The sequence below is a fragment of the Cebus imitator genome, unplaced genomic scaffold, assembly GCF_001604975.1.
Source record: "Cebus imitator isolate Cc_AM_T3 unplaced genomic scaffold, Cebus_imitator-1.0 Scaffold387, whole genome shotgun sequence".
Taxonomy (NCBI): domain Eukaryota; kingdom Metazoa; phylum Chordata; class Mammalia; order Primates; family Cebidae; genus Cebus; species Cebus imitator.
In genome coordinates, this window is record NW_016107702.1 from 1,180,980 (window position 1) to 1,194,382 (window position 13,403).

At 35.7% G+C, this 13,403-nt stretch overlaps 1 protein-coding gene across 1 annotated transcript in view; it reads left to right on the top strand.

The window, feature by feature from the left end:
- SLC49A4 (solute carrier family 49 member 4) overlaps nucleotides 1–13,403 on the top strand; it is a 79,953-nt gene that overhangs the window by 25,443 nt on the left and 41,107 nt on the right. The window contains exons 3-4 of the mRNA XM_017508196.2: nucleotides 2,703–2,968; nucleotides 9,222–9,351. Of these exons, the coding sequence (XP_017363685.1) occupies nucleotides 2,703–2,968; nucleotides 9,222–9,351 (396 nt within the window). The remainder of the gene's footprint in view (nucleotides 1–2,702; nucleotides 2,969–9,221; nucleotides 9,352–13,403) is intronic.

Sequence of the window (13,403 nt, forward strand, 5' to 3'; positions counted from 1 at the left end):
GTGTGTGTGTGTGTGTGTGTGTGTGTGTGTGTGTGTGTGTCTGTGTGTGTGTATGTGTGTATATGATGACTTTTATAATGCAAAAGCATGTAATTATCTGCTGGTGAAACTTTACGTAACCTCGCTCCCCCTCCCCTATTGAAAGAGCACAATAAAAACAGGTTTTCAGGGGAATGTCAGACATCCATAGAGCAGCATTATGTGGTGTCTCCCCTGGGCCCAGCTTTAAGAAAAACTTTTTCGTTGTCTGTCTTTCTTAAACCCATGTTGATGTATTGGGAGCTTGTCTCCCCAATGATTATCTAAAATTGGAGTAACTTTAAAACACCATATCAGCTTGTTTTAATTCCTGAGATGATATTTAACTATGATAACGTATATGCCCTAGATTGGCCTCCAAAGTTCAAGGACCTTTAAACTGAGAACCCATCTGAAGTGTCCTAGTGCTATTCCTTCTTTGAATACTACTTTAACACGTACTGTGTCATAGTGAGAAATGTTCTGGTCCAAGAGTCTATTAAACTGGACTTGGATGGCTCTTAAATTATCTGAAACTCACATTCTCTGACTCTTATGTTTGCTGCATGGATAATAGTCTATTTGTGATCCCACTGAGAGGTAACAAAGAGTTGAACCATGGCAGTAATTTGAGTTTTCTACCTTAACTCTGAGGAGTCTGTCCATCTGTCCGTCCTGCTCTGTCACCCAGGCACAATCTTGGCTCACTGCAACCTCTGCCTCCTAGGCTCAAGCAATTCTTATGCCTCAGCCTCCTGAGTAGCTGGGATGACAGGCATGTGCCACCATGCCCAGCTAATTTTTGTGTTTTTAGTAGAGGTAGGGTTTTGTCATGTTGGCCAGGCTGGTCTTGAACTCCTGGCCTCAAGTGATGCACCTGTCCCGGCCTCCCAAACTGCTGGGATTACAGGTGTGAGCCACTGTGCCTGGCCAGGAGTCCTACTTTTTTATCAGTCTTCTTGTTTGTTTTTCATTATTTCTTCCATTTTCTCCTTCTACCCTTAACATTTTTAGACATAGTAAAGTTTACTCATTCCAGGCCTTCTTCTAGTTGACATGAGTCTAACACCTCATTAAAAGTATTAAATATCAAAGCAGTCACTTTATGAGGCATCACACACTGTCTCGTGCCATCAGCTATAATGATTAAAGCCACTTAATGACGTTCTTGCTGGAATATTTCTGTGATAAAATGGCTGTGGGACAGCTTGGCTTCCACTGGCTTTTGTAGGAAGCAAATAGTTTAAATTGTTTCTGTCATCTAGAAAATAATTCCCCTTACACAGGGAGATTTTTAAATGTCTTGAGTTTTTAAAATGTGATACTATCAATGACACTTGGAGCTATGTTGCCTTCATATAATTTTTCCAACATTTATGAAGCTATGGGCAGCCCTAATTCATATATTTCACTTCCCACTCACTTCTGTTGCTTCATTAGGGCCCTTCCTCTCACATGTGCCTGTTTATTTTTCTCCTCTGCATTCAGAAATTTTTTTTTCCCTAGCTGGCTTAAGATGGCAGTTAAAAAAGAAAAAAAGAGGATGTGAGACACACATAGTGCTTAGAAAGCAAAATAAGCAGAAGAAAAAGATGAGTTCATATCATGAAAATGTCACATGTACTCTTCGTTCCCTTTCCTCTACCTCCAAGGCAAGAGAGGTTGACATGTCTCCCTTTCTTGCCTATTCTGTTTTTGGACTTCTGGCCTCTTTTCTACTTCAAGGCTGCTCTTGATTGTGAATGTGTATATTGGGGATGGGAGAGCAACGGGAGAAAATGTCAACAAAGAACAAAAGTGCTAAGTAGAATATTGAGAAAAGGTCAGCAAGAGAATAAATGGAATGAAAGAAAGAAACTGCTCTTCATTAATCCTTACAATTATAGTCAGAATCAGAGTATGAGAACTGGAAGGGACTTAGTGATCCTGTCATTACAATACCTGAACCTAACAGCCCCTCCATAACCACATATTCAGCTTAAACTGATCTCCTCATTTCATGAGAGAAGAAATGGAACCCCACAAAGTTATGTTTTGTTCAGGGCTAGCTCTGAGCGTTGCTGGAGCCCATGTCTTCCAGTTCCTCAACTACTTTTTCTATTAGAAGATACTTTAATCACTATTTTATTTTTTGTATTTCCACCACTCTACAAAGAGTGGGTATGAAATGTTGAGCTCATCTCTAAGGCTATTAGCACTTAGTAGGTCTGTTAGTGAGTGGCAGTCTAGTAGAAGGAGGATGGATTTTGGAATCAGACCTGGATCTGAACTTCAACTCTACCTGCCAGCACTTGGGCAAGTTTCTTAATCTTTCCAAACCTAGGATTTTTCATCTCAGTAAATGGGGATCATAATAGCTACCACAAAGTGTGGTTATAGCAACTAAATGAAGCAAGGTTCTAAGTACTTACAAGAAGTACTTAGTTTTGATGGGCGGCACAAATCAGAGGCATCAGTAAATATTTGTGAAATGAATAAAGGTAACTGTTACTATGTTTGATCTCCTTCATAGGGAGTCAGCATACCTTTTTTAGAAGGTAAATCAACATATCTTTTAGGCACGTCATTCTTTACAGATATGTATACTTACTGCCACAGTAAAAATTTCTGTTTGGCACATTTCTTTTTGTCTTAGAAAATACCTGTTTCAAATACCTCACAGCCTTTTAATTTTTAAATTCCAGATTAATTCATGGAGGACAGATGTTAAATGGATTGGCAGGTCCAACTGTAATGAATGCAGCGCCATTTCTCTCCACGACGTGGTTTTCTGCAGATGAAAGGGCCACAGCCACAGCTATTGCATCAATGCTCAGTTATCTTGGGGGAGCATGTGCATTTTTAGTTGGACCACTTGTTGTTCCAGCTCCCAATGGGACATCACCTCTTTTTACTACAGAGAGCAGCAGGGCGCATATTAAAGATCGCATAGAGGCTGTGTTATATGCAGGTAATTTGAAGTTTATTTTCTTCTTGTTATACTTTCTTTTTTATCTCAATCATCTTCACTCTACTTTTTATATAACAGATACTTTCATATGAAATATGTAAGAGGACTAATGTACATTTGCATACACTGTGCATTCCTTGCCATATAATATAGATTTGAAACTTACACCCTTCCTAGGAAGTTAAATTTTAAATTTATTATTGCCACATGGAGGGGTATTTCTTAATTTTAGTCTATTCATCTATTTATAGTTAAGCACTGTGTAACACATTTTCTATGTCCTCTACAAATATCAGGATATAAAATGTCATGATTGACAATAGCCATTTGTTAAACATCTGTTGTTGGTAGATATTAAGCCCATTTTCTCCCTTACAGTTTCTCTATCATTAACTATGTTTTTTAACCTTATTTACCTTGATCATCCACAGTTTATCCTTGTCACTTCCTACTCTCTGTATGTTTAGTCTATTATTCAGGAATACTGACCTTCCTAAAATATTTCTTTGAATTCTTTTATTTCTCAAGTCAAGCCCTGGTCCACTCTTATAGTATAGTCTCCTACAGATTTCCGTAGATACAGCCCCTCTCTCCATATGCCTGCTTATTATTTCCTCTGCATTCAGAAAACTTTTTGTAAGTGTTTACTATATGCCAAGCACTGTGCTAAGCACTAATTGGTAATGCCAACAATGAGACAATTATAATACAAATAAAGATACAGAGTTTGGGAGATCTAACTTGCCTGGGTTTGGAGGGAAGTTGAGGGGGCAGGAAAAGCTTCAACAAGAATGTAATAATTAAAGTTAAGAATTTTGTAGGAGTTCACCAAGTGTTTAAATGGTTAGGGATTTCCATACAGAGGGAACAGTAACTGCAAAGGCAGGGAAGGTATGAGAGAGCTCAGTATGTCTAGGGAACTGCAAGTAATTGAGTATGCCCGGAGTGGTATAAATGTGTGTGTTTGGGTGTAGGTGACAAGGGGCAGAAAATGAGACTGGAATGATAAGGGACCCAATTATTCTGAACGTTGTTTAAACTTATTTGTTCACATATCAGCTTCACAAACATGTTTTGAACTCCTGTGTATCTGTCACTATGCGAGTCACTGAGATAGGCATGGTTCCTGGTGTAACAGAACTTATAGGGTCCTGAACGATACAGACAGGTAAATAGTTGTAAAACAGAGCAGTGAGTCTTATAAACCAAAGGCCTGCAATGGCTCTGAGAGCTTGGAGAAGGAGCACCTAACCCAGATTTTGGAGGTAAAGTAGAGTTTCCTAGATATGCAGCATCTAAATCAGAGCCTGAGGAATGAGAGAACAATGATGATTAAATACATTAGGTGGGAAGAAGATTATATTTTAGAGAGGAATCCTTAGAGGAGAAGCCCAGTGAAGGGAGACACCCTGGTACGTTCAAGCCCAGAGTGGCTTAGATCTGGCGAGAGTAGTACTAGGTGAAGCTAGAAAGGAAAGCAAGCCCCATGCAAGCCTTCTAAGTAGGGCTGAAGGGTTTGAGGTTCACCACGTTGTAGGCAAAGGCCACACTCTGAAGAATTGTATGTCAGAAAGTTATTTGATGATATTTACATTTCACAATATGGTTTAGAAGGATTAAAATTGAAAGCAAGGGTAGCAGTAGTATCTAAAGCATTTTACCTTCTATACACAACTCATTTCTTTTAAAGAAAAAATAACAATTTAAAAATAAGTAAATAAAACCGAACATAGGTGAAACATAAGTTTTAAACTTCATTTGGTCATGTTATTCTTTTTAATGAAAACATAAGCAATGATTGTAATTTTTAATGATGTTAAGCACTGTTAAGCATATATCAGTGCAGTACATGCAACTCATGGTTCCCATGCAGTCAAGCAGAAGCCCCTGCTCAAAGCTTCCCAGTTACTTCTTCATTGCTTTCATATCTGCCAGTCTACCTTTCTGAAATACTGACTTCATTCTATTAAAAATACTGTGCTAGATTTGTCGTTTTTAAAAGTTAAAGATTCTTAAGTTATTCCAGACAAAGCTACCATAAGAAAATTAAACTATAGACCAATACCTCATATGAGTATAAACACAAAAGTCCTGAACAAAACACTAGCAAACTGAATCCAGCAACACTAAACAGATGATACACCATGACTAAATGGGATTTATTCCAGCAACATAAGGTTGGTTTATTAGAAACTCAATTTATGTCATATATCAGCAGATAAAAGGGAAGAAAGCATGATCATCGTAATAGATGAAGAAAAAGCATTTGACACATCCAACACCCTTTCAAGATAGAAACAATCAGAGATGTAGGAATAGATGGGAACACTCTCAACCTAATAAAAAGCATCTATTAAAAACCCACAGGAGGCCTGGCATGGTGGTCCATGCCTGTAATCCCAGCACTGTGGAAGGCTGATACAGGAGGATCACTTGAGGCCAGGAGTCTGAGACCAGCCTGGTCAACATAGCAAAACCCCATCCCTACTAAAAATACAAAAAAATTAGCCAGATTTGATGGCACATGCCTATAATCCCAGTTACTCGGAAGGCTGAGGAATGAGAATAATTTGAGTCTGGGAGGCAGAGGTGATAATGTGAGCCAAGATCGCACCACTGCACTCCAGCCTGGGTGACAGAGCAAGATTCTGTCTCAAAAAACAAACAAAAAACGCACAGGTAACATCACATTTAACTTCTAGGATTATGAACAAAACAAGGGTGTCTGTTTTTCCATACCTTTTTAACACTGTGCAGGAGGTTCTAGGGAGTATCGCTGAACAAGAAAAGCAAAAGATATCCAGATTGTAAAGGAAGTAATAAAGAATATCCCTGTTGAAAATAACGTGATCTTTAATATAGAAAATTCTCTGGAATTCACTAAAAAACTATTAGATCTAAAAAAAGAGCTTAGCAAAGTTTTATGGTACATGATTAATATGTAAAAATAAATTGTATATCTATATATTAGCAATGAATAATTTTGACATGCAATTTAATTTGCAGTAGTATCAAAAAGAATAAAATGTTTAGGAATAAACTTAACAAATGAAGTACAGAATTTATAATCTGAAGACTATAAAACACTTTTGAAAGAAATTAAAGAAGACCTAAACAAATGGGAAGACATTCCATGTTCATGTTGGAAGATTTAATATTGTGAAGATATCCCCAAATTTATCTGTAAATATAGTACAATTCCTTTTAAAATCCCAGCTGCCTTTGTTGCAGAAATCAACAAGGCAATCCTGAAATTTACATGGAAATGCAAAGGACTAGCAATATCCAAAACAATCTTGAAAAGGAACAAAATTGGAGAACTCACACTTCTCAACTTCAGAACTTATTACAAAGCTATGCTAATCAAGATAGCATAGTTAGTACTGGTATAAGGATAAGCATATAAATCAGTAAAACAGAAATGAGATTCCAAAAAGCTAAGCCATTACATTTATGATCCATTGACTTTTCAGAGGGTCCCAAGATATTAAGGGCAAAAGTCTTTTCAGTAAGTGGTAGAGGAGCATCTGAATATCCAAATTCAGAATAAGGAGTTTGAACCCTTTTCTTACACCATACATAAACATTAACTCAAACCTAAATGTGAGAGCTAAAACTAAAAATCTCTTAGAAGAAAGCTAAAGAGTAAATCTTTATGACCTTGGATTAAGTGAAGCCTTTTTATAAAAAGATACCAAAAGCACAGATGACAGAAGAAAAACAGATGAATTAGACTTCATCACAATTTAAAACTTTTGTACTTCAGAGAACCTAGAAAGTGAAAAAGACAGTCCACAGATGGGAGAAAATAGTTGCAAATCATATATCTGATAAGGGACTTATATCCGGATTATGTAAAGCATTCTTATATATGACAACCCCATTAAGAAGTGGGCAAAGGACTAAAACACATTTCTCCCAAGAAAATGCACAAATGTACATCGAGCATATGAAAAAATACTCAATGTCATTAGTCATTAGGGAAATGCAAATCAAAACCATGATAAGATACACTTCACACCCAGTAGGATTACTGTAATAAATAAATTGGAAAATAGTAAGTGTTGGCAAGAAAGTAAAGAAATTAGAACCCCCATACACTCCCATATGTGGGAATGTAAAATGATATAGCCACTTTGGAAACAGTTTGACAGTTTCTAAAAATGTTAAACATAGATTACCATACAATCTGGAAATTCTTCTAGATATAAACCCAAGTGAAATGAAAACATATACCCATGTAAAAACGTATACATGAGTGTTCATAGCAGCATTATTTGTAACAGCCAAAAAGTGGAAACAACCCAGATGTCTATCTACAGATAAGCAGATGAATAAAATGTGGTATATCCATACAATGGAATATTATTTGACAATAAAAAATAATAAAGTACTGATACATATTCCAACATGAATGACCCTTGAGAACATTATGCTAAATGAAAAGAGCTAGTCATAAAAGACCACATAGTATATGACCCCATTTATAGGAAATGTCCATAATACTCAAATCTGTACGGACTAAAAGTAGATCAGGTGTTGCTTAGGGCTGGGAGATTGGGAATAATGGGTACAGAGTTTCTTTTTGGGATGTTGAAAAAATTCTAAAATTGATTGTGGTTATGATTGCACAATTCTGCTAGTAAATGAAAAACCACTAGATTGTGCACTTTAAATGTGTGTGTTGTATGTCATGTGAATTGTATTTCATTGAAGTTGTTTACAAAATTGCCAATAGATGGTGAAAGAATATGAATAAGGCAATCATGAAAGACATATGAATGGCCGATACACATATGGAAGATGCTCCTTCAGTATTACTAATAATTAAAATAACTATAAATTAGAACAGTTCATTAACTTCTTGTTGCTTTTCAGATTGACAAAAAATAAACAGATTGAGAACACTGAAAAAAAGAAAAATGGAACTGTTAACAATATTGTGTTTAAAAATTAGAAATCTTTAAAGTTCTAACTGAATTAAACAGAATTATCTGTGGTTAATTGTCTTATAGGAATGTTGGCCTTTTTGCTAAGAATACAGCCCTAGAATTAAAATTACCTAACTGAAAGGACCTGTAAAATTCGCTAAATTCAATTCCTTTATTGGCCTAGAAAGATTAAGGGATTTGCTCAAATTGCAAGATAATTAATGGCATAGACAGGTCTATATTCCAAGTTTCCTGACTTCTACTAGTGATATGCTTTCCTACAAAATTGGACACAGTTATCAAAAGCTGGAACTTCCAGGTGCCAGAATTATAGAGAGAAAGATTGGGATGCTAGAACCTTCCCTTCTATGATGGGGCCAAATTAAGATTGTATTTGGTATTCATTTTACTTCTGATTGTCTAATACTATACATTAGCTAGTTTTGTGTTTAAATTCTATTCTCTGTCTCTTTGTTTTTTTTTTATTTTTGGATGCCTTCTTGTTCAAATTTCCCATACAGTCTATGATTTGGGGCTGTCTTACATAGTGCATCAAACTATCCTATCATGAATTAAACAACCCTCCTATCCTGTTATTTCTTACCAATTTTCTTTTTCTGAGTGCCATACTTATTAGACGATCATCCTAGACCTGTTTCACAATCTCTTTTGTAGTAAGATACTGTTGGTTTATAATGTTTTCTCCATAGGGCAACATTTGTTTACTTCCTCAATCTTTTTATCTGTGTAGTGTGCCATAGTACCAGCATATACATCTTTGTTAGTATAACCTCTTACCAATTATTTGCTGAATTTTCTGTCTTTACATATTCATGTTCTTTTTTTTACTAGACTGAGCAATCTTGGCTAGAAACTATATTTTGCTTAACTTTATATACCTCAGACTCAGTTGATACTTAGTAAATATTTGTTAGGTAAATAAATACCTGAGAGGCCGGGCATGGTGGGTCACACCTGTAATTCCAGCACTTTGGGAGGCTGAGGCAGGAGGATGGCTTGAACATCGCTTGAGCTCAGGAGTTCGAGACCAGCCTGGACAACATGGTGAGACCCTATCTCTACAAAAAAATTTAAAAATTAGCCCGGCATGGTGGCATGCATCTGTGGTCCCAGGTGCTTGGGAGGTTGAGGCAGGAGGATCACTTGAGCCCAGGAGGTCAAGTCTGCAGTGAGCCATGTTTGTGCCACTGCATTCCAGCCTGGGTGACAAAGCGAGACCCTGTTTCAAAAAACAAATAAATACATGAAGTACTCAACTTTTTGTGTTGCCTGGTTAACATTTTACCAATTTTTTCTTTCAGAATTTGGAGTTGTCTGCTTAATATTTTCTGCAACATTAGCTTATTTCCCACCCCGACCTCCTCTTCCTCCCAGTGTTGCTGCAGCTAGCCAGCGCCTGAGTTATCGGAGGAGCTTTTGTAGATTATTAAGGTAAATATACTGAGAGTCATTGAATGGGTTTGACTGACACCTTCAAGATAACTTCAGATTTTAAAAAATTAAGATAGTAATTTTTCAGCAACCTGTTAATTAGGTTGTAAATAATTGCTAAAATACTCATTGAATATTTTAGATTTCCTATCAGAAATCTTGAAAAATCACCAAAACCAGAAACCTCTATAATTTTTGCCTTCTCTGCATATCACCTATACTATTATTTGCTTAGTATTTTAAAAATCAAATCTTTTATTTTTCTTAATTTTCTTTTATAAAGAATCCCATATCATACAAGTCTGTGAAATCATAGATTCTGTGTGTTATACATTTCCTAATATGTACATTATTTTTATTATGTATTTGTTAAAGCATATTAAAATGAGCAGGTTCTAGTCAATACAAAGTGAATAAAATAAATAATGTTATTCACATATCACCTGAAATCATTATATGTACCAGCAGTGGGATCATAATTTAAGAAACTTTGTATATTATTTAATTTTATTGGAATAACTTAAGTGTAGTTAGATTACATTCTACTTTTGAAGGCTTAAAGGCCCAGTACTGAATTTAATTCTTGAGATATGTAAAACATCACTATTGATTATGGTTTGCAATTGGATCACTAGACTTAGTCATTTGAAAATTTTTTTACAGTTAGTTGTGATGAGTTTTTATTGATTATCAACAACTCTGTCTAAATTGGTTCTTTCTTTTCTTGGGTTCCTCTCCCCAGATGGTAAGTTTCTTGTGGTCAAGAAGTAGTATCTATGTCTTTATATCTGCTGTAGTTATACTGTCCAATAGGAGTAAAATACAAGATACATAAGTAATCTTACATTTTCTGGTAGTCTTCAATAAATTTTTAAAAATTGAAATCATATCAAATATATTCTCAGACCAGAGTGGAATAAAACTAGAAATCAACTCCAAAAGGAACCCTCAAAACTGCACAAACACAGAAATTAATCAGTCTACTCCTGAAGGATTTTGGGTTAACAGTGAAATTCAGATGGAAAGTAAATTCTTTAAAATTAACAGTAATGGTGCTGTAAGTTATTAAAACCTCTGGGATACAGCAGAAGCAGCACTGAGAGAAAGGTTTATAGCACTAAATGCCTACATCAAAAAGTCTGAAAAATTACAAATTGACAACCTAATGTTTCACCTCTAGAAACTGGAGAAATAACAAACCAAGACCAAAGCTAGCAGAAAAAAAGAAAAAAACAAAGATAAGAGCAGAACTAAATGAAATTGAAACAAAAATTACAAAAAATAAGTGAAACAAAAAATTGGTTATTTGAAAAGGTAAAATTGATAGACCATTAGCTAGATTAACCAAGAAAAGAAGCTTTAGATAAGCTCAATTAAAAATGAAAACGGAGACATTACAGCCTACCCCACAGAAATACAAAAAATTATTCAAAACTACTATGAACACCTCTATGCACACAAATTTCTGGAATTATACAACCCTCCTAGATTAAATCAGAAAAAATAGAAACCCTGAATAGACCAATAATGAGCTGTGAGATTGATTCAGTAACTTAAAAATTGCCAACCGAAAAAGGCCATGGCCAGGCTGGCCAGGTGGATTTACAGTTGAATTCTACCAGACTTTCAAAGAAGAATTGATACCAATCCTACTGAAACTCTTCCAAAAGATTGAGAAAGAGGGAATACTCCCTAACTCGTTCTATGAAGCCAGTATCACCCTGATACCAAAACTAGATTGAGAAGAGGGAATCCTCCCTAACTCATTCTATGAAGCCAGTGTCACCCTGATACCAAAACCAGAAAAAGACGTAACAAAAAAGAAACCTACAGGCTAATGTCCTTGATGACCGTAGATACAAAAATCCTTTATAAAATACTAGCTAACTGAATCCAACAACACATCAGAAAGATAATACATCATGATCAAGTGGGTTTCATACCAGAGATGGTTTAAAATATGTAAGTCAAATGTGATATATCACATAAACAGAATTAACAAAAACAGTATGAACGTCTTAATAGATACAGAAAAAGCATTCAGTAGCATGCATAGAAGGGATGTACTTCAAAATAGTAAAAGCTATATATGACAAATCTACAGCCAACGTCATACTGAATAGGAAAATTTGAAAGCATTTCCCCAGAGAACTGGAACAAGACAAGGATGCCCACTTTCACCACTTTAGTTTGACAGTACTGGAAGTCCTGGCCAGAACAGTCAGGCAACAGAAAGAAACAAAGGGCATCCCAATTGGAAAAAGAGGAAGTCAAACTATCACTGTTTGCCAATGATATGATTATATCCCTAGAAAACTCTAAAGCCTTTTCCAAAAGACTTCTAGATTTGATAAATGAATTCAGTAAACTCTCATGTTACAAAATCAATGTACACAAATCAGTAGCACTGCTCTACACCAACAGTGACAAAGCTGGAATTCAGATGAATAACTCAATCCCCTTTACAATAGCTGCAAAATAAATAAATAAATAAAATACCCAGGAATATTCTTAACCAAGGAGGTGAAATATCTCTACAAGAACTACAAAACACTGCTGAAAGAAGACATAGATGACACAAATAAATGGAAACACATTCCATGCTCAGGGATTGGAAGAATCAATATTGTGAAAATGACCATACTACCCAAAACAATCTGCAGATTCAGTGCAGTTCCTATCAAAATACCAACATCATTTTTCACAAAATTAGAAAAATCCTAAAGTTTATACATAACCAAAAAAGAGTCCAAGTAGCCAAAGCAATCCTAAGCAAAAGGAACAAATCTGGAGGCATCACATTACCTGACTTCAAATTATACTGCAAGGGTATAGTTACTAAAACAGCATAGTACTGGTATAAAAGCAGTCAATGGAATAGTCCAATGGAACAGAATAGAGAATTCAGAAATAAGGCCAAATACATACAACCAACTAATCTTCAACAAAGGATACAACACCATTGGAGAAAGGATGCCCTACTTAATAAATGGTGCTGGGAAAACTGGCAAGCCACATATAGAAGAATGAAACTGGATCCCTGTCTCTCACCTTATACAAAAGTCAACTCAAGATGGATCAGAGACTGAAATATAAAATCTCAACCCATAAAAATTCTAGAAGATAATGTCAGAGAAACACTTTTGGACATTGGCCTAGGCAAAGAATTCATGACTGAGACCTCAAAAGTAAATGTAACAAAAACAAAAATAAATAAATGGGACCTAATTTAACAAAAAGCTTCTGTACAGCAAAAGAAATAATCATCAGAGTAAACAAACAGCCCATGGAATGGTTGAAAATATTTCAGACTCTGTATCTGACAGGAGACTAATATCTAGAGTCTACAAGGAACTCAAAACAGATCAGCAAGAAAAGAAAAACAAATAACCTCATCAAAAAGTGTGTAAATGACATGAGCAGAAAACATTTCTCAGCAGAAAATATAAACAGCCAACAAACATAGGAAAAAATGCTTGACATCACTAATCATCAGGGAAATGTACATTAAAACCACAGTTAGATACCACCTTACCCTTGTAAGAATACCCATTATTAAAAGGTCAAAAAACAATAGATGATGACACAGATGCGGTAAAAAGGGAATGCTTTGGCACTGCTGGCAGGAATGTAAGTTAGTACTACCTCTATTCAAAACAGTAAGGAGATTCCTTAAAAAACTAAAAGTAGATGTACCATTCAACCCAGCAATCCCACTACTGGGTGTCTACCCAAAGGAAAAGAAGTCTTTGTATGAAAAAAACACATGCACATGCACACATGTTTGTAGCAGCACAATTTGCAATTACAAAGATATGGAACCTACCTAAGTGCCCATCAACCAACGAGTAGGTAAAGAAAATGTAATACATATACACTATGGAATACTACTCAGCCATAAAAAAGAACAAAATGGTTTTTGCATCAACTTGTAGGGAGCTGGAAGCCATTATTCTAAGTGAAGTAACTCAGGAAAGGAAAATCAAACACTGTATGTTCTCACTTATAAGTGGGAGCTAAGCTATGGGTAGGCAAAGACAGACTGGTATAGT